Source organism: Barbus barbus (genome assembly GCF_936440315.1).
Source record: "Barbus barbus genome assembly, chromosome: 36".
In the NCBI taxonomy this organism is placed as follows: domain Eukaryota; kingdom Metazoa; phylum Chordata; class Actinopteri; order Cypriniformes; family Cyprinidae; genus Barbus; species Barbus barbus.
In genome coordinates, this window is record NC_136714.1 from 64071 (window position 1) to 89218 (window position 25148).

Genomic DNA, 25148 nt, shown 5'->3' on the forward strand with positions numbered 1-25148 from the left:
AGAGCGAGTGTGTGAGTATGTAGAGTGTGGCGTACGTGTTTGAGCGGGGCCAGGATGTAGAGCGGGTGTGTGAGTATGTAGAGTGTGGCGTACGTGTTTGAGCGGGGCCAGGATGTAGAGCGGGTGTGTGAGTATGTAGTGTGTGTCGTACGTGTTTGAGCAGGGCCAGGATGTAGAGCGGGTGTGTGAGTATGTAGAGTGTGGCGTACGTGTTTGAGCGGGGCCAGGATGTAGAGCGGGTGTGTGAGTATGTAGAGTGTGGCGTACGTGTTTGAGCGGGGCCAGGATGTAGAGCGAGTGTGTGAGTATGTAGTGTGTGTCGTACGTGTTTGAGCAGGGCCAGGATGTAGAGCGGGTGTGTGAGTATGTAGAGTGTGGCATACGTGTTTGAGCGGGGCCAGGATGTAGAGCGGGTGTGTGAGTATGTAGAGTGTGGCGTACGTGTTTGAGCGGGGCCAGGATGTAGAGCGAGTGTGTGAATATGTAGAGTGGCGTACGTGTTTGAGCGGGGCCAGGATGTAGAGCGGGTGTGTGAGTATGTAGAGTGTGGCGTACGTGTTTGAGCGGGGCCAGGATGTAGAGCGGGTGTGTGAGTATGTAGTGTGTGTCGTACGTGTTTGAGCAGGGCCAGGATGTAGAGCGGGTGTGTGAGTATGTAGAGTGTGGCGTACGTGTTTGAGCGGGGCCAGGATGTAGAGCGGGTGTGTGAGTATGTAGTGTGTGTCGTACGTGTTTGAGCAGGGCCAGGATGTAGAGCGGGAGCAGGCGCAGGCAGGCGGGGGCCAGCAGGCCGGGCTGAGGGACGGTCAGAACTGAGGAACGGTAGGACGCCAGTGAGTCGATGGCAGCATTGATCAGAGCGTCCCGAGCGTCACTCAGACTCGCAGTCACACAGCGATCCACGGCTGAAACACACAAACACACATCAGAACAAACACATCAAACACACTCAGTTACAACACTTCACATGAGAATGCAGTAACCTCTGCTATTCCTGAGATCTGGAGAATGAGCGCAGAGTCTGACAGCTTCACATTACCTCCATAGAAGAAGCCAAACTAATATTATAAAAAAGTTCAGAGAGGATAAGCCTCAATCAATATCTGACCCAAATGGATTTGAACCAAGATGGCGGCAGGAGCAGCAGGTGTTGTCACAGCTCTCTTAGTTTACAGCTTGCTTTTTAACTTTAGTCCTATTAATTTTAGTTTTTTTGTGGATCATTCTAATAACCATTCATTATTTAACAGATATGAGAAAATATTTGTTAATAATGCTGACTGGTTAGTTAAACAAACATACAGTGCCTTGGGAAATTTCGGACATGGGAAGCACACTTTAGTAGTAACCTTTATCCATCTTTGTACACGCGAGTGAAGAAACAAAGTCATCAACTCGACGTCATCAAAGTGAAGCTTTAGGCCTAATCATCATGATTTGTTTACTATTATCGGGAGATATTCATCCCTGTCCCGGTCCACACCACGCTAATCCAGTGAAATTATTGGATTTTACTAAATCCAATAATAAATTATTGGACTCGGCTGTCTCTCAGGTACGCACTCTGGGTCGCGGGACGTTGCTGTCTGGTTATGTACAACAAACTAACCTCCCTTGCTCTGGTTTGCCGGGTTCTGGTGGCGGTGTCTTGCCTGCATGGAGTGCCGTGACGAGCGGGGAGGTGGTGGAGGCCCGGCGGCTGAGCACTACCATCATGGACCGGCGTCACACCGGCCCAATGGATTCCATGTCGGATCCAGATATGCCTCAGGTACGCACTTTTGGTGGCGGTATGTCACTATCTGGCTATGCTCAACACACTAACCTCCCTCGCTCTGTCTCGCTGGATGCTGGTGGCGGTGTTGGTGCGGGGAGCGTCGCGGCAGAGGAGGCAGAGTTGCCGGGTGTTACCACGGCCGCAGTTGGCGTTCCGCGGCGTGTCCATGTGGGATTTTTGGCGTCTGAGGCATGCCTGGGTTCCCTTGCGGCGAGCGGGTGTGACAAGGACTTTCAAACGAGATCGTGCATTATAAGACCTTTGGGGAATGAAGGGAATTCTGCTCCATTGGAGTCACCAAACACTTCCATTTCTGTTAACTCTGGTTTAGGTACTTCACAAGTGTTTGCAAAGTCTATGCAAAATGTAAAAAGTAAAGTTGTATATCAAGGTATTTTAAAAAATAAGAAATGGGGATTCTTTCAGACAGTAAATCAATCAAGAACAATTTGGGATCCTAAAGTCAAGCCAAAGGGTCTCTTAGGTGGGCATTTGAATATACGAAGTATTACATCAAAAAGTGATCAAATTTATCATCTTTTACTAGACTCTAATTTAGATTTTCTTTGTTTATCTGAGACATCAGAAAATTCTCAGTCTGCAGCATTAGAAGTACCTGGTTTTAAATTGTATAGGAGAGATGGAGTTGGTTCTAAGGGAGGTCAAAGCTGCAAGGGAATGGAACTTTGTCCCATCAACAATTAGACGATTACATACTTTTGGCTCTTTTCAGTCTCATCTTAAAAAATGGTTACTGACAACTCAGCACTGTCAACATTAGTACTGTATTCTTGACAATAGACTTCTTTGTACTAATTACTCTTGGCTAAGTTGCTCTCTTCTGCTGCCATCTTTCTCTTTCTCTCTCTCTTTCCTTTTTCTCATGTTTACTCTGTTTTAGATAATTCACGTATATTTTGTATTTTAGTAGTGATTTCTCTGTGTGAATTTGTTTTGTTATTATTATTATAAATTTTTTTCTCTTTTCTCTCCATATGATGTGTATATGTGTGATGCTCTGTCTCTGTTTTTAGGGTGACCTTTTAACATTCTGTCAAGGGTCTACAGATGAAAAATAGCCTTTTGGGCTAATTCTGGCACGTTTTCATTTATGTTTATTAATGTGCATTGCCCCTGTAAATAAATTAAATATTCACCTGAGATCAGTTCAATTCCATATAAATGCCTTCTATATTCTTCTAAATATATATTCTATAAACTCAAGAGGACAGAATGATCTGTATTCATAATTCTTCATAAAAATCCTTGCTGTATTTTATTTTCTATCATATTTGCATTACGTTTATTGAGTTTATTATATTATTTATGTTCTATTTCCCATTTCATTGACATTGTTTATTAATAGTTTATTATATACATTATATTCATTTTTATATGGCATATCCATTTTTCACACCATGGTAATTATATTAATTCTATTTTATTATAATAAAATAGTTTATTCAATTTACATATTAAATTTTATATTTGCATTCTATAATCTACTTTGAATTTTATTCATGTTTACTGCTATTATATTTATATTCTATTTTATTCACACTGTACTTCTTGGAAGTTAATTATATTATACATTTACTCTATTTTCCATTTTATTCACATCATGTTTATTAATAGTTTACTAGATTTATTCTATTTTATTCACATATTTCTTGAATTTATTATATTGTCATTTATATTTTACTTTTTATTCATGTTTATTATATTCTATTTTTTGTCATATTTCTTGATAGTTCATTATATTTTATAATGTACTTAATTTTACTCACAATTGCTAGCTTATTACATTACACTATTTTATTCATATCATATTTCTTGATAGTTTATTATATATTATTGATAATCTATTTTTATTATCTGCATATGTCCTTAATTTGTAGGTGGTTCTGTATGAGGTTGCGTCGAGGAACATTTTTGGGCCTTTAAGCGTGTCTTCAGCGTCCGAGCGCTGTTTTCCTGTACGTCTGTCAGCAGAGATCAGATCATCAGCTGTACCCATGCTGGCCAGAAGAGCCATGATGGCCTGGACGTCCGCTCCAGCGAAGATATCCGACAGAGAGCTGACCACGGGCAGACACAGCGTGTGCACACGGATCCGCCGCTCTCCTGCAACAGAGGAGCACAGTGAGCGTCACATGACCGGAGGAGCGTTACATGGCAGTGGTCAGCTGACCGGAGGAGCGTCACATGACGGTGGTCAGCTGACCGGAGGAGCGTTACATGGCAGTGGTCAGCTGACCGGAGGAGCGTCACATGACGGTGGTCAGCTGACCGGAGGAGCGTTACATGGCAGTGGTCAGCTGACCGGAGGAGCGTCACATGGCAGTGGTCAGCTGACCGGAGGAGCGTCACATGGCGGTGGTCAGCTGACCGGAGGAGCGGCTCGCACCTTTGCTGGAGGTGTAGAGCAGCGCGCCCTGGAAGGACACGGTCTGCAGGTCCAGCAGGTTCTCCTCGATGCTCATCTGCACGGCGAAACCAGCGTCGGGGTTCACGTTGGCCAGAGACAGCAGGTCAGTGGAGCGCACAAAGAAGTTCCCGTGGAAGGTGTGTATGGACAGACCTAAGGAGCACAGCACACACATCAGTGATTTCAAACAATTCCTCGATTTTAATAGATTTTCATTTTTATGAACCAATATCGATTCTTAAATCCCAATTGATTCTGTTTTCAGTTGATGAATGAACCGTACGTATAGTGCGACTACCATCCAATAAATCACAAGCTAAGCTCTGTGCGTTGTTACTTTTGATATGAAGCAAAGTCTCAGATTTCAAATTCTGTCTATTTTATTAGGAAATTCACGCAATAAGTAATGTGGCGTGATAGATCGCTGTAGACACCTCAGACCAAACGAGGCAGCAGTGAACTGATCATCTCTTTCGCTTAACCTGTGCATAATCACAAAAGACTGGTGAGAGTTTTATTTGTGTTCTGGAGCAGAGGATCCACCATCTGGACAGGGCTGGGAATTACAGTTATAAATTACAATAGATCTCCTTCAGTGACAGACAGACTTCAGATTTTTCCATCACTGCTAAAAAGGTTCTGTTAACGCGACCTCTGCATTCCACACACCTTTAGTGCAGCGGATCCTCATGACGGCCTCGAAGCCGATCTTGCGCGTCAGGTATCTCTTCAGGTCTTTCTGGAGACGCTCCGTCTGAGGCGGGTTGTGCTGCTTGTGGTATGAAGGGTAGAAATGGACGCTTCCGGCCGAGTATCTGGATATACAGCCTTCGGGAGGAGATGAAGGATTGTTTAATAGAGTTTCCACAGACACAAATCACACCGAGGCATTAGCATTCATCTACGCTGACCGGACCACACCACACCAGTTCTGTCCAGTTTCACTATATTACACACACACACACCTACACACACATTTTATGAAGGATGAGACACTCCTCATCCATCACTCAGACTGGGTTGTGAATTCACATTCATTCTCAGTATATCAGACTATATGAGCCATAAAAGCCTGATGGATCAAATATGATACTCAAAAAACACATATGCAAACATTTTAAGGGTTAAGTAAACGGTTCCATAAAAAAAAAAAAAGGTTTATAATTTAATAATTTTTATAATAAAAAAAATTTATATATTTTTTAGGCTTTACAGGGTAGATTTATTTGTCTAATATCGGTCGGGTCTCCTGCATCTATCCCTCAGAAGAGACCCTGAAGCAGACAGCACTTCTTGAGCTGATTAGTAAAGGGTTAGTAGTTAGTGACTGACCCAGAGAGGACAGGTCAGAGTACTGCGCGCTCAGCAGGAAAAGATCCACCGCCACATGATGACCGGAGCAGTCCAGAGCCAGCTTCTTATAGAAGTCCGTCGCAGGACTGAGATGCTGCACGTCCTACAGAGCAAAAACACCACAAAAGAAGCTATAAACTTCCCATTAACATCTAGCATTTCAAATTATAAACTCTTATAAAAGCAGAAAACGGGCTGTTGATTTAACATTAATTTGGTGTGATTAATTATGGAAAACAATGTGCAGTCGCAGACGATGCAGTTTCTGATGAACATGATGCAGGACGACTGACAGCGATAAAGTCTATTAAAATACCTCAAATTCAAAATATGAGGGCCATTAAAAAAAAAAAAGCATCATATGATATAATTTATCACCATCACACCAACAAGAGTGCTGTTTCTCCCCAATATCTGCACCACTGCTAATATGATATTGATTTAGACAACCGTTCAATAAACAAGAAGTTTATACTATTAGACGAATAATACGTGTTTTGATCAATTTCGCAAACAAAATAGGTCCAATCAAACTCACAGTAGAACTGTTGGGTGTCTCTGAGAAACACACAGCAGTGATTCATTACTAAATTAATCCACTGTTTATATTCAGAGTATCATTTCATTTTTTAAAAATCATTGCATATTTCATAATGCATTTTAAAAAAGTCCATTAAGCATTATCATCATTTATGCAAAGCTGAATCAAATGTGAATTTTTCTTTCTTTCTAAAGCCATTTTTCGTAAAGAACATTGTGCGGATCGGGTGATGCTCCACAAAGAATTTCTTTTAAAGATATTTGCTTTACATGCTCATTTGTAGTTACTTTAAGGTATTTTTTATTACCATAGATACGGTAGCCAAGAAGTGCAAAACAAATCACAATTCTGAAAACAAAATAAATTACAAATGCTAATGCAAATCTAAAAAACAAAATAATTCAGAAAACAAAACAACAATTCAGACAAACGGAAGAGGTAGGTATAGTTTGAGACTGCGCCATTGGTTTGGGAATAGATTACTCACCGCTGACTGGACAAGACATCTGTCAATCAAGGTGTACAGGAAGAACCAGAAGAAGAAGAAGAAGTCAAGTGTTGAAAGCGTCCGCTCCAGTGGTGCAGATGGTAGAGCGCGTGTCATTGTGTTTTTGGACGCGATTGACCCGGGTTCGAGTCCGCCTTTTGCCGAACTTTTTTTTCTCCCTTTTCAAATCTCGTATCGCATCGGAAAGGCATTTATTTTCAATAAAAAAAATTAAGGAAATTATCAAAAAGTTGAAAAAGTATCAGGTAGGTGCAGAGAGGGCTTTATTGTACCAATAAGGTGGCATCCATTTAATAATTTGAATTCAAATTATAATTTACTCTCAGTACGTTATTATTGCATACTGTTTTTTTTACTATAATACTGAGGTGCAGATAATTGTAAAGTAGTACACATAGCACAAAATCCTGCTATTTTAACCGTGTAAATAGGTATTTGCACTTAGTTAAATAGCCTCTGTTTATACAGTGCAAATAGCTGCTGCCTAAAAATATACATGCATGTACATTTACAACACTGTACTCTGTATTATATTACCTTTGAATCAGAATACAAAAAAAAAAAACGTGTTAAAGCTAATGCGAGGGTGTTTCTAATACAATGTCTATGGGAGTGACGGTAAATTTGACAGTTCTGTCAACTAGCGATAGCAGCTATGTTAAAATAGCAGGATGTTGTGCTATGTATACTATTTGTTTGCAAATAGTGGTAATTATTTGCACCTCAGTATTGTAGTAAAAAAAAAAAAGTATGCAATAATAATGTACTGACTGTAAATTATAATTTTAATTCAAATTATTAAATGGATGCCACCTTATTGGTACAATAAAGCCCTCCCTGCACCTACCCTAACCGATGCTTTTTCAACTTTTTGATAATTTCCTTAAAATAAATGCCTTTCCGATGCGACGCGATACGAGATTTGAAAAGAGAGAAAAAAGTTTTTGGCGTCCAAAAACACAATGACACGCGCTCTACCATCTGCACCACTGGAGCGGACGCTTTCAACACTTGACTTCTTCTTCTTCTTCTGGTTCTTCCTGTACACCTTGATTGACAGATGTCTTGTCCAGTCAGCGGTGAGTAATCTATTCCCAAACCAATGGCGCAGTCTCAAACTATACCTACCTCTTCCGTTTGTCTGAATTGTCGTTGTGTTTTCTGACTTTTGTTTTTTAGATTTGCATTTGTGTTTGTAATTTGTTATTAGAATTGTGATTTGTTTTGCACTTCTCGGCCACCGTACATATATCTCCAAAAATATTTTTCATTAAAAAAAAAATTCTAATTTTTTTGTTTGCAACATTTTACAAAAATCAAGATTGAATATATTTGGTCAAAATCCCATGTTATAAAGATGAAGTGCTATGCAGGCTATTTAAGACAATATTGGCTGATTAGACGGCAATGCTGACCTAAAATGCTAAATGTTTGCCCTCTCTCTCTCTCCACCGTTCCCACATCTCAGACCTCAAATATTACCCTTTTTAGTAGGGGTGTGCGATATTGGCAAAAAATAAAATCTTTTTTTTTAATATTTTCTGGGATTTTACCGATAATGATAATGTGTTATTGTGCTGGTGTCTAAAGGACTGCCGTGGACAGCTGACTCCTGAAGTTTTTGATATCCTTCATATTCTGTGCTGGTCAGTTCACACTGATAGAAATGAATCTTTTCCAAGTAGTTTAAACTGGTTTTTACATTTTATGGGCATTTTTACCTTTATAAAGCAATTTTTTTTTTTAAAGTGTCCATTATCTTTTGAGCATAGGCGGAGTTTGGGGGGGGGGCACTGCCCCCCCAGATCAGAGCCAATCGATTTTGTCAGATCTATGAATACAAAAATATTTTCAGATTGTCTCATTTTATTTGCATTATCTTATTTTAATGAGTATGTTAAGGCAAAATTATTTGTAATTAATGTAAAAAAAAAAAAAAACCTACTCTCACAACTCGCGAATCTCAAAGTATCGCGTGAGTGGACTCTCTTCTCGTTCTCTTCCCGCTTTCTGCAAAGATACGCTAAATGAACAAAATGTATATTCGTCGTTTTTTTAATAAACCCACAATAAAAATCGTGGAGGTCTCTAACTTTGACACTTCTCAAAAGAGGCGGATTCTTCTACATTAGGTAAGACATAAGTTTTTATTCCACTCTTTGTATAGCCAACCAGTCGTTGTTGTAAATGTATTTTAAAGGGGCTATGTGTAGGTTTTTACTTAAAAAAATCTTTAAGATAGAGTTTTCATTTGTCCATTTATGAGCCAACCATAATGTAATAGGAAGAATGACACCTTGACTGTCCACCAAGGTTGCCTCTATCAGCCTGTAGGCTCAGTTGTGTCTGGAGGAGTCGGGTCCAAATTGGCGCGAAAATTTACAAAATGTGACGTCATGCGCGTTCTCGTCTACAGCGGCAATCGCTAGCGGTAGTGTTTGAAATGGACTCTGTGGACGGAAAGAACCGACCAGGCTCAACCCAGACACCCACAAAAGCTCATCGTAAGCTTAAAACAAAAAACAAACAAACAAAAAAGCCTCATTTAGTGTGCACCGAGAACGAGCATGAGACTGGCTGCAGTTCCTCTAACGGCCACTGGTGTCAGTAACTGTTAGAAATTTCAGAACTTCCGCAGTGCTCCTTTAAATGAAGAAGAAAATATATAGGCTATAAATAATTGAAAATGTAGAAAATATGGTATATGCAGTGTGCGAAAAAAAATAAAATAAATAAAAATGGTATATACGTGTGTAAAAAAAAAAAAAAAAATCAGAGCTCATGGTCTACCGGTAGGTGCCCCCCCAGGCAAAAATGTGAAACTCCGCCTATGCTTTTGAGTCAAATTCTCACATTTAATCAGTAAATTTAGAATATTAAGACATTTGGGCTGTTACCAAACAAATGAAATCAACACAGGCTAAATGTAAATGCCACGAATGTCCGGTTTGAGTGAACGCTGGCGTGTCTGTCTGCCGCTGCTCCCGGGTTAATTCTTTTAAACATTTTAACGACTTATTTGGATCTACTTACACGTTCGAAGTGTTTGCCTGCTTTTCCTATCCTCAAAATATTCAAATAACTATTTTATGTGAGTTCTGGCATTTGCGGTGGATGGACTAGTGAGGTTCGTGAGGCTTGACGCACGACGGCTCGGGATCTGCCGCTTTTGGCTGAACGCTGTGCCGCTGGACGCGGCGAGGTTCCACTCGTAACGGCCTGGATACTGCTCTCGGCCGGTTGGTGCGCCGCTGGGTGCGGTGAGGCTCAAATCGTGCCTAGACAGTGCTGACTGAGGTATTTTGCAAGGATGAAGTCTTTCTTACTCACTGCTCTGGTATGGTGCACATGTGCTACTGCTTTTAGTTCTCCCCATCTTGTTGCTTCGGATGTTGATTATTATACCTGGGTAGTTATGACTCTTTTCTACTCATCCTTGGATTTGCATAAACTGAACTGTTCATACCCTCTTCCCACGGACATTTTTAAATCCTGTGCTTCCTTGGAAGTTCTGCGCCGTCCCCGATATGTCCACCGAGGATCTCGTCGCAGTATTTGTAAGGGCGCGCAGTTCGCCTCCAGTAACAGTATCCCAGTATTAATTTCTTCACGTCGTTCATCATCAAAGACGGAATCCCGGTCTGTTAATCCACTAAATCTCTGTTCAGTTAAGTTGTCATCGTCAAATGCTGTAAGTGCTGTAAATACTGTGCCACGGACGGTGAAGATGGCCTTGCTAAATGCGAGGTCTTTATCAAACAAATCATTTATTTTAAATGACTTTTTCATTACAAAGTCGCTTGATTTTTTTATTTGTGACTGAGACATGGCTGCAACAGAATGATTTTTTATCTCTTGGTGAACTTGCTCCTCCGGACTGTGAATTTTTTAGCACTCCAAGGCATACTGGTCATGGTGGTGGTGTTGCTACTGTTTTTAAAAATCATTTTAAAAACAAAAAATTACACACTGATGTGTACTCCAGCTTTGAGGTACAGTTAATGAGAATTGATATAGGGGGCCCTGTGTTGTGCGCACTCGTTTACAGGCCTCCAAAATACAACAAAGATTTTATTCAACAATTCTCAGTTTCTTGCTGATATCGTGTCTCGTTGTGATAGATTGTTGATTCTAGGAGATTTTAATATTCACCTCTGTTGTCCATCCAAACCCTTGGTGAAAGAGTTTTTACTCCTTATTGATTCCTTGAATCTGTCACAATTTGTGTCTAGCCCTACTCACAATTTGGGTCACACATTAGATTTAGTGCTGTCGTATGGCTTCTCAATAACAAATTTGAGAGTGATTGATGCTGCCTTTGCAGACCATTTGCCAATTGTGTTTGAATGTGTCTGTGTTTCCACCACCCCTACTTGCTCTCAGTCTGTAAGCTACTCGCGTTTTATTCAGCCACTCACTGCCAGTTTATTTTCAGAGCACTATCTAGTAACTTTGCAAATGCCACCTCTTTCGACAAATTAAACACGGAAGAGATGTTGCAGGTTTTTACTAATTCCTGTTCCATTTCTATTGATTCTGTCGCTCCCCTTAAGCCAAGGAAAGCGAAGAGAAACAACATTTCTCAGCCTTGGTTTAATGCAAACACCCGTGCTCTCAGACAGGAGTGTCGTAAGGCAGAGCGAAAGTGGAAAAGGGACAAACTCCAAGTCTCATATGAGTGTTTAAGAGCGTGTTTAGCTAGTTATCAAAAATCAGTCAAAGAGGCTAAGTTTGAATTCTTTTCTAAACTTATTACTGAAAATGTGAATCGACCGAGGATGCTGTTTAAGACTTTTGATCTGGTACTAAATCCCGTACCTGCCCCGTCTCTTGATCCATCTCAGGAGACCTGTGAAAACTTTTACAAATTTTTTGACAACAAAGTACTGGATATCAGAGCTTCTATTAAGCCATCGATATTTGATCCTCCATTGAGCTGTTCACCTACAGAGTTGTTAACCTGCTTTCACCTCATTTCCTCTGTACAGCTAGCTGGTATTGTTTCTAAGGTTAAATTGTCCACCTGTGAGTCTGATGTCATTCCAGCTCATCTATTTAAGGAAGTGTTTGCAACCTTGAGTCCGGCTGTAACAGCTTTCATTAATAACTCTTTGGAAAGTGGAGTTGTACCTGCTAGTTTTAAACATGCTATAGTCCATCCTCTGCTAAAGAAACCTCATCTTGACCAATCTATTTTCAGTAATTTTAGGCCTATTTCCAAATTGCTTTTTATCTCAAAATTGTTAGAGAGAGCTGTCTACAGTCAGTTGGATTCCTACATTAGTATGTCCAAGGTCCTGGACACTTTCCAGTCGGGTTTTAGATCACTACACAGCACCGAAACTGCATTGTTAAAAGTCAGTAATGACCTTCTGCAAATTCTTGACACTGGTTCTCATGCGGTACTTGTTTTGTTGGATCTTAGTGCGGCATTCGACACAATTGATCATAGTATTCTGCTACAGCGGCTGGAAAAGTGGGTAGGTATTCAGGGTACCGCTCTGCAGTGGTTGGCCTCTTATCTTAAAAATAGAGCCTTCTCAGTGAATATTGGGAATTTTTCTTCCTCATCGGCTCCTTTGTTATGACGGCAGTGGCTCTTTGGATGTGCTTGACGACTGTTTTGAGGAGTTAAAAGGTTGGATGGCTGATAACTTTCTACAATTAAATGAAAGCAAAAGTGAAATTTTGATTTTAGGTCACTCTAGATATTCATCTGATTTTAATTTAGGGTCCCTTTCCGCTAGTGTTCAACCCTATGTAAGAAATCTTGGGGTTACATTTGACTTGTTTCTTAAATTTGATAAATTAGTACAGTGGTAAAGGGGAGCTTTTTCCATCTTAGATCCATTGCTAAGTTGAAACAATTGTTGCCTCATAAAGACTTGGACTGTAATACATGCTTTCATAACATCTCGCTTGGACTACTGTAATTCCTTTTATTGGGGACTGCCTCAATCGGCGATTTCTCGCTTACAAACTGTCCAGAATGCTGCAGCGAGGCTTCTTACTGGAACAAGAAAGAGGGATCACATTTCTCCAATCCTAGCATCTTTACATTGGCTTCCTGTAAAGTTCAGAATTGATTTTAAAATAGCTGTTTGTGTGTACAAGGCGCTAGCGGGCCTTGCACCAAAATATATCAGTGACCTTCTGATTGCTTATTCTGCTCAAAGAGCTCTTAGGTCCAGTAATCAGTTTCTTTTAACGGTCCCACGTTGTCGCTGTAAAACCAAGGGTGGCCGGGCTTTTTCAGCTGCAGCCCCGAAACTTTGGAATAGTCTGCCTGTAAATGTGAGACTCGCTCCTTCTCTAGCTAGTTTTAAGTCTGCTCTTAAATCTTATTTGTTCTCCCTGGCTTTTGAATAATGCATGCTTAAGGCTCTGTTTTTTTTTTTGTTAGTTTTTTTGCCGTATTGTATTTGTATTTGTTGTACAGCACTTTGGTGCAACTCTGTTGCTTTTAAATGTGCTATAGAAATAAACTTTGACTTGACTTCAGACGCAGCTTCTATTTCTACACTGTTTAATGCCAGACATGAATGCATTTAACCTGTAATTTCAAATGCATAAATAATGTTTTGATATAAAACATTGAATACTGATATTGGAAATGATTTAAAACATGAAAAAAAAAAAAAAAAAGTGAAATTAAAACCGCCGGCAGGTGGCAGTAAGTCAGTGTTAATAAATGAGTCATTGAGACTGAACCGAATCATTTAAACGGTTGATTCATTCAGAGACGAAACACCATCATGTTGCTCAGACACACAAAACAGTGCTGTGGCTGTGTTTGAAATCATTTTTGTTGTTGAAATAGCGCAAAAACAGGAAATACGGTGTCTAAAACGTAAGTCTCTTAATTAACTTCTTGTTTATTGAGCTGTTGTAAAAAAATCAATATCACATTTGTAATCATGGTAATTTTTGCAGAAGAAACGGCACTCTGTGTGATATTGATTAACTATATGAAGTGGTAGAAATATATAAATTTTCTGCCCCCACGTCTTGGATTTGTGATCATTCTAAATTAATTTTATTAGACTGAATCATGTAGTGAAAGAATGCATTCTAAATGCCCACTTAACTCTGTAGGGGTGTTTTAAATGGATTTTGCAAAATACTCGATAATGTCAAAATGCACATCATTAAAACAATTACAATATTATCGCAGACGACATATATCGCACACCCCTACCTTTTATACATCGTTTCTGAAGTAAAGAGTAAAGAAATACTATACAAAACTTATTGAAACAACCAGGGGTCAGTTGCTTGAACTTAGCCACCAGGTTAAGACGGTGTCTTAAGAACTAGTTTAACCAACTAGCAGCTGCCTTACTTTTCCAATACAAATAAGACCAATCTACTTTTTCATAACTGAATTAAAAAAAATTATGGCCAGTTTTGAAGAAAAAAACTAGTCTAAACAGTTTATACAACCGGCCCCAGTTCATTATTTACCCTTGTAAGACAAGACACCCCCCCCTCCTCATAAAAACCCTTTCTCATTGGATCTAAGCAAATCTCACAGGTGACCTATTTTGATCTATAAAAAAAAAAAAAAAAAAGTTGTCACTGAAAGGTGAGGAGTTTGCATCTATGAATTATTGAACCCGAGGCTCAAAGCAGTCAGTTTACACCACTGATCAATCAATCAATCGATCCATCAATATAGTGATCAGGTGGCAAACCTTGACGTTGGCTCTCTGGCTGGGCTCTTCTCTGGGTTTGAGCGAGCCGATGCCGATGGTTGGCAGCTGCGTCTGGAACACAGATATGCGTCCGCCGGTGGGAGACAGCAGCTTGAAGGCGGCCTGCAGCGCCGGACCCAGAGCAGACTGTGTCTCCATCGTCTTACTGAACATCTGCGGCAGACTCGCCAGCAGATCCTGCACCAGCTGCAACCACAACCAGACCATTTAGAGTCGCTTCCGACAGAGCCAGAGCGCTCATGCTGCTCGCTCACTCACCTCTTTGCATTCGCTCAGGTTGACCAGAAGGCTGTCCGGCGTCGGTAAGAACACATCTGAGGGAGGAACGGCCGACAGTCAGCTCACTTCAGAGACTTCACTGCACATCTGTACTGATGGGAGAATGCGCTTACCGTCGATGTCTGACACGACAAGCATCTGAGGCTGCGACAGGCCTTCCTGGAGGTTGTAGAAATGGATGGTGCTGTCAAACGTGATGAAGCCGATCTTCGTCCGAGTGTCTCCGGGAAGCCTTCATCATAAAGAAACACACTGATGAGTGAGCTCAAGCGCAGCGGACAGCAGCTTCATCAGTGATGCTCACTTACGAGTCGAGGTTGTCCAGGAGCGTCTGACAGACAACATCCAGATATCCGGTCTCCAGCGCGTTATGAGACACGTCCAGGACAAAGAGGTAAACGGCGGGCTGCGGCGGCCTCAGCTGCGGATAAACACTGCACTTTACACCAGCTTCAGACAAACACTTCAACATCTCACATCTCTCACACACTCTCAATCTGTGTGTTATTTATTCACTTTTTAACGCCATGCCAGCATCAAGGCTATTTTCATGGCAATCTCTGAATAAATTATACAAGGTATACAATTAACAAAAGGTTATAAAAGACCTTAGTCTGTATGTAGAATTTATAAATCCCTGCTGAATGGCTCATCACTTTGTGTGGAAATCTTTATATTAGCATGTAATTTAACAGATCTGTACATTATACTATGTTACGGATAGAACTGTCTGTCAGTGCCTACATGAAACCAGGGTTATTATAGCGAACTAAAACCATTTTTAAAAAGTTACTTAAATAACTAAAATAATATATTTAAAAAAATATTAGCTAGTTGCAATGGAAACTTTGTTCATTTGATTATGATTAACTAAAATAAACTAAAACTGAAATAAATTACTAAAAACCTCACAGACATAAGAAAACTTGTAAAAATTACAAACACACAACAAAATGACTAAAATGTTCATTTCAACAATTTAAATGAAAAAAAAAACATTTCAATATATTCAGAATAATTATTTAGACAACAAAAAACTAATAAAAAAGAGAAAAGCATACAACCAAATTACTAAAACTTTCACATTACAACAAAAACAGAAAATACAAAATACAATATTAAAATATTAATAAAAACTATAATAACTAGTACCATGTATTCTGACGGGGCGATGAACTCGATGGTGGCGTTCTGGACCTCTGGTCTTTTGTGAGGCGCTCCATACGATCTGCTGACCGGATTATACATGAACTCCTCTGGAACTGAGATCACATGATTCAAAAACATTCATTTACATGATTCAGATATCACACCGCATATACAACACCGTGCATACCACTTTAATTATGCATAATCTCTCATCATCACACTAGTGCTCACCATCATTGACTCGGTGACACAGGTTGCACTTCCATCTTCTACCGTCCATGAAGGTCACAAACGGGTTGATGTACGTCCGACAGGAGCGGCAGCGGACGATATTACTGGACGTCACCACAGGCAGTTGCTGAAGAGGAAGAACATTAGCTCATTAATAACTAATGAGATCATTTCCGTCAGCGCTTGAGAGGATGTTCGTGATGAGAAGAGCACTGGTGCTCTGATTGTGATAGGATTGATAAAGCTCACCCAAAAATCAAATCTCTACAGTTACTAGCCAAAAATCAACAAAATCCATCGTTGCACTGCGTAAGTGAAGCACAGAAGCTGCATCTGAACTGACATTAAATGCATTTACACAACTGTTTAATGCAGCCCTGAGGTGGGATGAATGCATTTACACACTACAAATAATGCTGAAGATTAATATCTTAAATAATGTTTTAAATACATAAATGTAAAATGACTGAAAAAAAAAATTATAGAAGCACTTCTGAACAACGCAATTCTGCAATTTGGTGACTAAATAAAAAGTATTTTTCCTCTTCTTTTTACTGACTATGTGACATTTAGAATATTTTTACAGTGCTTCTGTGTGCTTTTTGAAGCCGGAAAGCTTCAATTCTGTTCATTATTACCAAAAGTAAATTCAAGACACTGAATTTGTCCTTCCACAGAAGAAAGTCAGCCAGGTTTAGAAGGAGACGAGGAAAGTAAACGATGATGGTTTTCATTTCTGGGTGCTTGACTGCTCTTAGTGTTCAGCAGCAGGGTTGGGTATCGTTTCAATTGCTTATCGATTCTGATTCTTATCGATGTCGACAGCCATATCCCCCTGTAGCCCAAGACTGGTTGCCCGCTGAAGCCAAGCAGGGTTGAGCTGGTCAGTACCTGGATGGGAGACCTCCTGGGAAAACTAGGTTGCTGTTGGAAGAGGTGTTAGTGAGGCCAGCAGGGGGTGCTCACCCTGTGGTCTGTGTGGGTCCTAACGCCCCGGTATAGTGACGGGGACACTATACTGTCAAAAAGCACCGTCTTTCGGATGAGACGTTAAACCGAGGTCCTGACTCTCTGTGGTCAATAAAAATCCCAGGATGTCTTTCGAAAAGAGTAGAGGTGTAACCTCGGCATCCTGGCCAAATTTCCCCATTGGTCTCTGACCATCATGGCCTCCTAATCATCCCCTTACACTGATTGGCTTCATCACTGTCTCCTCTCCACCAGTAGCTGGTGTGTGGTGGGCGTTCTGGCGCACTATGGCTGCCGTCGCATCATCCAGGTGGATGCTACACACTGTTGGTGGACGAGGAGACACCACCCCTCACAATGTAGAGCGCTTTGAGTGCTTAGAAAAAGCAGAAAAGCGCTATATAAATGTAATGAATTATTATTATTACCAGTTTCGATTCCAATAAGACAAAATTATTTTGTTCTTTGATTAACATTAATGACAGGCAGTGTTTATTAGGCTGCTGTCTCTTAACACCGAACGCACACAGATCTAATAAATACTGTACACGAGTGTTTTCCTTCTCATCGGTTTATGTTCATTTAAGACACAAACAGCTGTGTTTATGATAATATACTGACATAGTTTTCTGCTCACTGGTCCATAAATATGAAAGAAGTCAGTTCCGGCTCAAAACAACCTTTTCTGCAGTGGAAAAGGGCGCAAGTTCTTCCCATTACTGCACTTAAATAGTGTTAAATCACATTCAAATGCGAACGCAGCAATCGGTAAGCAGAATGGAAATGCACGTGTCCCATCGAACACCTGGTTCTTGGGAATTTGAAGGCGGTTCTAAAACAGGAGGTGTTTTGGATGCCCAGCCCTGCTTCGCAGCGGTGAGATGTGGTGTCTGAGGATCAGGTGACTCACAGAGAGGTCTTTAAAGGGGTGCAGCAGCAGGCCGAGGGGAAGCTTGGCCTTGTTCAGCAGAGACTGCGTCTGTGGGATGCTGGTCAGTGTACAGCGGAACACCCTGCGGAAGAGAACACCGTCAGCGAGAGCACAAACCCCAGCGAGAGCGAGAGAAGAGAGACGAGCACTGACTCTGGGCTGCAGTTGAGCTTCTGCAGGTCGTGGGGCAGACAGGGCACCGGCGGCGGCACGCATTCTGGAGGAAGGAGGCTGCGCTCCTGCAGCAGGTTCACGACCCTCAGCGCCTCCGGAGGCTGAGACTGCAGGCTTAATGATGCTAACGAGGGGCTCAGCTGAGCTGCGGCTGCAGACGGCTGCAAGAGAACGGCACAAACACCAGCTTAGCTCTCAGACAAACCACAAACAGTCTCAAAACAATCAGTTTTCAGCAAAAGGTCAGTATGAGGACTTAACTTTGTCAGCCTCGAGGTCAAACCAAATCTCATTGGCCGTTTATTCTTTGTTCGTTTTATTTCCTGAGTTTAAGCATATGCATATTTGTATTGCTTTCATAACATTACAGTTCGATCATAACATTGCTATATAATTTTATATGCTGCATACTGTAGCGCTGATTTTGGGAAAACCTGACAATGTAATATTTTTTTCTTTCTTTCTAGGTTTTATATTGTGATATGAAAAAAATAATGGACTTTTCACCAAATTACTTAAATAGTTCTATTTGTAAAGAAATAGTAATTCTAGAATATTTGGGGTGATTTTGTTGTGGGGAGCTTTAGCACAGAAAATAAGAAATAAAAAAACAATAATAATGACATATCGGAATTATTATAAATATTAAACAAAATAGGAAACCTACTGTAATAATGACATTACACTGTGAAAAAAACTATCTATAAAATTTTTTATTTAGTTTTATATATAGAATTAATTTTTATTTTTAAATATAGTCTTGTAAAATTGAGCTTTTATTTTGGTGTTTTTTGGAAAATAAATATATTATTATTATTTAGTCATTTAGCAGACACTTTTATCCAAAGTGACTTAGAAATGAGAATATATAAAATATATAAAAAAAATTAATCTCTTTGATTAAATCACAGCCTTTGCGATTTGTGATATTGGTGCTATATAAATTAATCATTCAGCTCCAATATATTAGAGGGGGTCAAGAGCTCTGAACTGGGACAAAAAACAACACCAATTTTGTATTACATAACAGTCTAACATATCTAACATCCATCTAATATCTATACCTACCTAAACTATTACTACTACTACTGCAAAAAACACCTTCAAAATTGACACCAAAGTGTGTATTGTTCATACAGAACAGCTGAAAACTACTCCGTGCTGAGAGAATTCTGAGCATGAGTCTGATCTGAGACAGACGTACCTGCGGGTAGAACTGTGGCTGCGTCTGTGCAGGAGGAGGCGGCTGCGTCTGCGTGTAGAGCTGTTGCTGTGGATAGAGCTGCGTCTGCGCAGGAGGCGGCGGTTGCGTCTGCGTGTAGAGCTGTGGCTGCGCAGGAGGAGGCGTCTGCGTGTAGAGCTGAGGCTGCGCAGGAGGAGGCGTCTGCGTGTAGAGCTGTGGCTGCGCAGGAGGAGGCGTCTGCGTGTAGAGCTGAGGCTGCGCAGGAGGAGGCGTCTGCGTGTAGAGCTGTGGCTGCGCAGGAGGAGGCGTCTGCGTGTAGAGCTGCATCTGCGCAGGAGGAGGCGTCTGCGCACCAGACACGCTCTGATAGGCCGCCTGTAGCGAGGGGTAAGAGCTGCCCAGCGGCCGGTGCATGTGTCCGGGGTACACTCCTGCAGACACAACAACATCACACTGCAGCGCACGGAGAACCTTAAGAAGAACAGTTTCTTCTAATCCAAGAAAAAAATTATAAATGATGGAAATGTCTGCTAAAGCCTCAAATGAAACACTTCAAAAGAATTGGTTGAGATGGTCAGATTGACGGGTCAGTCACTGTTTACATCGACTGCTTCTGATGTTCAGTGCAGCTGAGATGTTCTCCTCCTGTTATATGATGTGTCCCTGGACCACAAAACCAGCCATAAGGGTTAATTTTTTGAAACTGAGATTTATACATCATCTGAAAGCTGAATAATTAATATTTCCATTGATGTATGGTTTGTTATGATAGGACAATATTTGTCTGAGATACAACTATTACAAAATCTGGAATCTGAGGGAGCAAAAAAATCTAAATATTGAGAAAATCATCTTTAAAGTTGTTCAAATGAAGTTCTTAGCAATGCATATTACTAATCAAAAATGAAGTTTTGATATATTTACGGTAGGAAATTCACTAAATATCTTCATGGAACATGATCTTAATATCCTAATGATTTTTGTCATAAAAGAGAAATGTATAATTTTGATCCATACAATGTATTGTTGTCTATTTCTACAGATATACCTGTGCTGCTCATGACTGCTTCTGTGCTGCAGGGTCAGATATTATCATGCAAGCATTTCCATTTTGCCAAACAACTCATCCAAACACAAATGACCGTCAGTCAAACAGAGAGCGACAGACAAATCGAGCAATCATTTCGATCAAAAGCGAGATTAGTAATTAATGTCAGATTGAGGTTTTGAATGAATCTTAATTATGCGGGATTAAAGACAACACAGTTACAGTCACATACAGAGGATGATGAAGAGTGCCTTCATCACTGTAACTCACGTCAGACCTGATCTACAGCAGGCAATTTAACTCGGCCTATAATTATAATTATTAAACTGAACAGCCCCAGTTCAGATTAGCAACGGAAGCGCAGCATTACAGAAATAGTTCACCCAAAAATCATCATTTACTCGCCCTCATGTCTTTCCAAACACCTGAGGCTTTACTTCCTCCATCAAAGACAAATTAAGGTGTTTTTAATGAAACCTCAAACACTGAAAGTCCAAAACTTAAAAGATTCATTAAGGCATCGTAAAATGAATCCATATGAATTAGTGCTGTCAAACGATTAATTGCATCCAAAAATAAAAGTTTGTTTTTACATAATGAGTGTACTGTGTATATTTATTTTGTATATATAAAGACACACATACAGTATACATTTTGAAAATATTTACATGTTTATATTTGTATTCATATAATTTATATTATACATTTATGTATTTTATGCATTTAATATATAAATATAGCATTTTTCTGAAATATATAAATGCATATGTGTGCATGTTTATATATACATAAATATTCAGAGAACACACACATATATTTTGCTTTGCAACAGGATACACTCAAAATATTTGACATTCTGTTCCCTCTCTGGAGCTCAGTATTACCTGCGAGAGCCTGACGATGATGACAGATCTCTAATATTTGGGTGAACTGTCTCTCTTACCGTCGCTGTGTGCAGGAGGAGGTGTTCCTCTCACAGCCGCTGGAGGAGGAAGAGGAGGGCCGACTGCAGGAGGAGGAAGAGGAGGTGTTCCTCTCACGGCCGCAGGAGGAAGACCAAACGTCTGAGGGGGAGCCATCACATTCAGCGCAGGAGGAGCTGCCACACATCAGAAGAACATCAGTGAGCATTACACAACACTATCAAGGAATAAAGCCATCCACTCTGCATCGTCTGAACCAGCTTTGGCTTCACCATCTCAATGAAACGGTCCTGCAGTGAATGAAAATTAACTTCTAAAAGCAGAAATACTCCATGCAGCTCAATTACATTGTGAGTGTGTGCGTGTGTGTGCGAGTGCGCGTGAGTGTGTGTGCGTGTGAGTGCGCGTGAGTGTGTGTGCGAGTGCGCGTGAGTGTGTGTGCGTGTGAGTGCGCGTGAGTGTGTGTGCGAGTGCGCGTGAGTGTGTGTGCGTGTGAGTGCGCGTGAGTGTGTGTGCGTGTGTGAGTGAGTGTGATCTGCCCGCTGCATGGACAGTTATGATTTCAGAACCCAGTTAATTAGAAAATTATAGTTGTAATGCATTTATGTAGTATTATTATCATTACTGCAAGTCTTCATTAGGCGCGTTTACATTACCCTTCAAATTGCGCAAATTGAAATTACGTATTGAAAATACGTCTAATGGAAACGCGTAAATTTAGCAAAAACGGGGTCACACGGTGTACGTAAATTGTCATATGATCATTCTTCAGTGTACTATAACCTCCAAGAAACACTTCATACGTGGCCGCTCTCAAGTATAAGGGACTTTGCCTGCCATTCATGCTTAGACAATTTACACTGAACACGTCTGCGGCGCAGTGTGGCTCTAATACGGCCCCCAGAGTCGATCTCAGCCACTCTAGTCTATGCTTGTGTTTATATGAGCCGCACACGTTTCTGAAGCAGCTCAACGCACTGCTTTTGTAAAGACTTCGATTAAATATAGCCAAAATCAGTCAAAATCCCATCAAATTCCGTTGCCATGACTTATCGCGAGAGGGAAAAAAAATACGTTTTTGTCGCATAACATCTGTTAATGGAAACGCCGTCATTTCGCAATACTTTTTTATTGACATCTATAAAATATTGCCAAAGTTTTGCGCAAATCTGTAATGGAAACGCGCCTATTGTGGCAGAAAGCTGAAGAGTTTAGAGCTGCTGTTCAAATCTGGTGAAAAACTGTCCATTTGTGTTTAGTTTTTGACAAACCAAAGCACAAAAATCAGCAAATCAAACCAGAGCACAAAACTAAACAACTACCAGACAAAAGCTATTTTAATGTTTCTGAAAGAAGTCTCTTCTGCTCACCAAGGCTGCATTTATTTGATCAAAAATACAGTAAAATATTATTAGAATGTAAAACAGCTGTTTTCTATGTGAATATGTGTTAAACTGTAATGTATTTCTGTGATCTGCAGCTGTATTTTCAGCATCATTACTGCAGTCTTCAGTGTCTCATGATCTTCAGAAATCATAATAATATACTGATTTACTGATCAACAAACATTTCTGATTATTATCAATGTTGTGCTGCTAAATATTTTTGTGGAAACTGTGATAAATTTTATTTGTCAGGATTCACAGATGAAGAGAAAGTTCAAAAGAACAGCATTTATTTGAAATAGAAATCTTTTATAACACTATAAATGTCTTTTCTGGCACTTTTGATGAATTTAATGTGTCCTTAATGAATAAGAGTATTAATCACTTTTTTGTTGTTTCAAATCTTACTAACCCCAGACGTTTGACAACCACAACTGTGTTCAACATTGATAATAATCAGAAATGTTTGTTGAGCAGTAAATCAGTATATTATTATGATTTCTGAAGATCATGTGACACTGAAGACTGCAGTAATGATGCTGAAAATACAGCTTTGATTGCAGAAATACATTTATTCACATAGAGCTATTTTAAACACTAATAATATTAGAGTATTATAGTTGAACTGTGTTTAGTATCAGATGAATGTACCGTGGTTCACAGAGTTAGCGTGCGGCGGTGTGCTGTGGTGCATGATGGGATGGGTCCCGGTGGGCGGAGGCCGCTGAGGCTGCTGGGAGTAGATGGCCGGTGGCGGGCCTTTGCTCGTGTAGCCCGGCTGCGGCAGAGCCATGAAGCCCTGGTTAGACGGGAAAACACCAACGGGGTTCTGTGACGGACCTGCGGCAGACAACAACACAAGAGTCCGTTACAAACCAAACACTGGAGTTAACTGGCCATCACAGACTAGTCCCCTGACCAGATGAACTCAGGAGAACGTCATCTTCACCCGGAGGAAGATCTCCACACACACACTGAATCCAAAACAGGATAAATGAGCAATCAAAACTCAAAGATCGCAAGCGCCTGTGATGCTAACGTTCAAAACAGTGTCACACAGCGTGTCTTCTAACGAGCGGAACAGCCTTCAGCTAATGAAGAGCCTCAGAATAACCCGCTATCTGACAGCAATCCCACGGCTGTATCAAATATCCATATTCATATAGTCAATAAAACAACACCGTGGTGAATCTAGCTGTATTTAAAAGCCAAAACACTGGGTTCCTGAACAGAGAGACTTCTGATTGATGTGCAAAACACAAGCTTATATTTGATAGCATTCACATTTTTCAGATTTATTTACATTTTTACATCAAATAAACGTAATTTCATAAATATAATGAATTAATTAAAAATAATATAATATATACATAAAATGAATAATGAAAGTTTGAAATCAAATGTTTTTGTACCATTGTGTTGAAGATATTGTACAAAATTCCCCCACAGCTACATCAAGAATCCCATAAGAATGCATTAATATCAGATTTAGGCCTGGTGTCACAGACAGGATCAGGCCATAGTTCAATTAGGACATTTAAAAACGTGCCTTAGAAAAACCATCGCTGGTGTGCATCTTGAGAGCAAACACAGGCACTGATGTATGTTAAGATCAGGGCAAGTTTCTCTCAGCTGAAAGCGCTCAGACTGATCAGGGTTAAGCCGTGTCTGGACCCTCCAATAAACACCATTCAGCGTAACAGAGACACGTTTGTAAGGCACTTTTCTTTGTAAAACTGCTTAAATAATATCTACTGTTAAAATACAAATACATCAAATTGAAATTTGCAAACATTCAGGTCACATAATCTTAATTTTAAAAAGCCTAAACTAAGACTCCTCAATATTCCCCTGAGAAGCATCTTCAGGAATGAAGTCCAGGCTCTGATGAAGAGCATTATCTGCTGTTTTACAGTAAACCCGTATCATATCACAATATGAGTGTAGTGTACAGAGTTACAGTCGTGCGATCACACAATAAAACCATAAATTACCACATAAGTGCAGCATGGTATTTGGTTAGTTGGATTTATTACTTGTCCATTGACTTAAATTAAATTAATTTGGGATGTCCAAAATAAAAGTTTGTTTACATAATATATATCTGATCCTGCAGCACAACAGCAGTCATGAGTAACACAGGTATATCTGTAGCAATAGCCAACAATACATTGTATGGATCAAAATTATACATTTCTCTTTTATGACAAAAATCATTAGGATATTAAGATCATGTTCCATGAAGATATTTAGTGAATTTCCTACCGTAAATATATCAAAACTTCATTTTTGATTAGTAATATGCATTGCTAAGAATTTCATTTGAACAACTTTAAAGGAGATTTTCTCAATATTTAGATTTTTTTGCTCCCTCAGATTCCAGATTTTCTAATAGTTGTATCTCAGACAAATATTGTGCTATCATAACAAACCATACATCAATGGAGAGATTATTTATTCAGCTTCAGATGATGCATACATCAATTTCACTAAATTAACTCTTATGACTGGTTTTGTGCTCCAGGGTCACACATATGTGTGTGTGTGTGTGTGT

General features: G+C 40.1%; 1 protein-coding gene across 1 annotated transcript in view; it reads right to left on the reverse strand.

Moving 5' to 3' along the window:
* The window catches only part of LOC306855487 (protein transport protein Sec24A-like), a 33025-nt gene that overhangs the window by 7055 nt on the left and 822 nt on the right, over positions 1-25148 (reverse strand). The window contains exons 2-17 of the mRNA XM_079394239.1: positions 23246-23434; positions 21230-21385; positions 19260-19669; positions 18035-18216; positions 17861-17963; positions 15982-16108; positions 15754-15863; positions 14910-15022; positions 14715-14833; positions 14581-14636; positions 14302-14508; positions 5538-5661; positions 4875-5033; positions 4185-4358; positions 3791-3901; positions 730-905 (exon numbers count right to left, since the gene is read on the reverse strand). Of these exons, the coding sequence (XP_079250365.1) occupies positions 730-905; positions 3791-3901; positions 4185-4358; positions 4875-5033; positions 5538-5661; positions 14302-14508; positions 14581-14636; positions 14715-14833; positions 14910-15022; positions 15754-15863; positions 15982-16108; positions 17861-17963; positions 18035-18216; positions 19260-19669; positions 21230-21385; positions 23246-23434 (2516 nt within the window). The remainder of the gene's footprint in view (positions 1-729; positions 906-3790; positions 3902-4184; positions 4359-4874; positions 5034-5537; positions 5662-14301; positions 14509-14580; positions 14637-14714; positions 14834-14909; positions 15023-15753; positions 15864-15981; positions 16109-17860; positions 17964-18034; positions 18217-19259; positions 19670-21229; positions 21386-23245; positions 23435-25148) is intronic.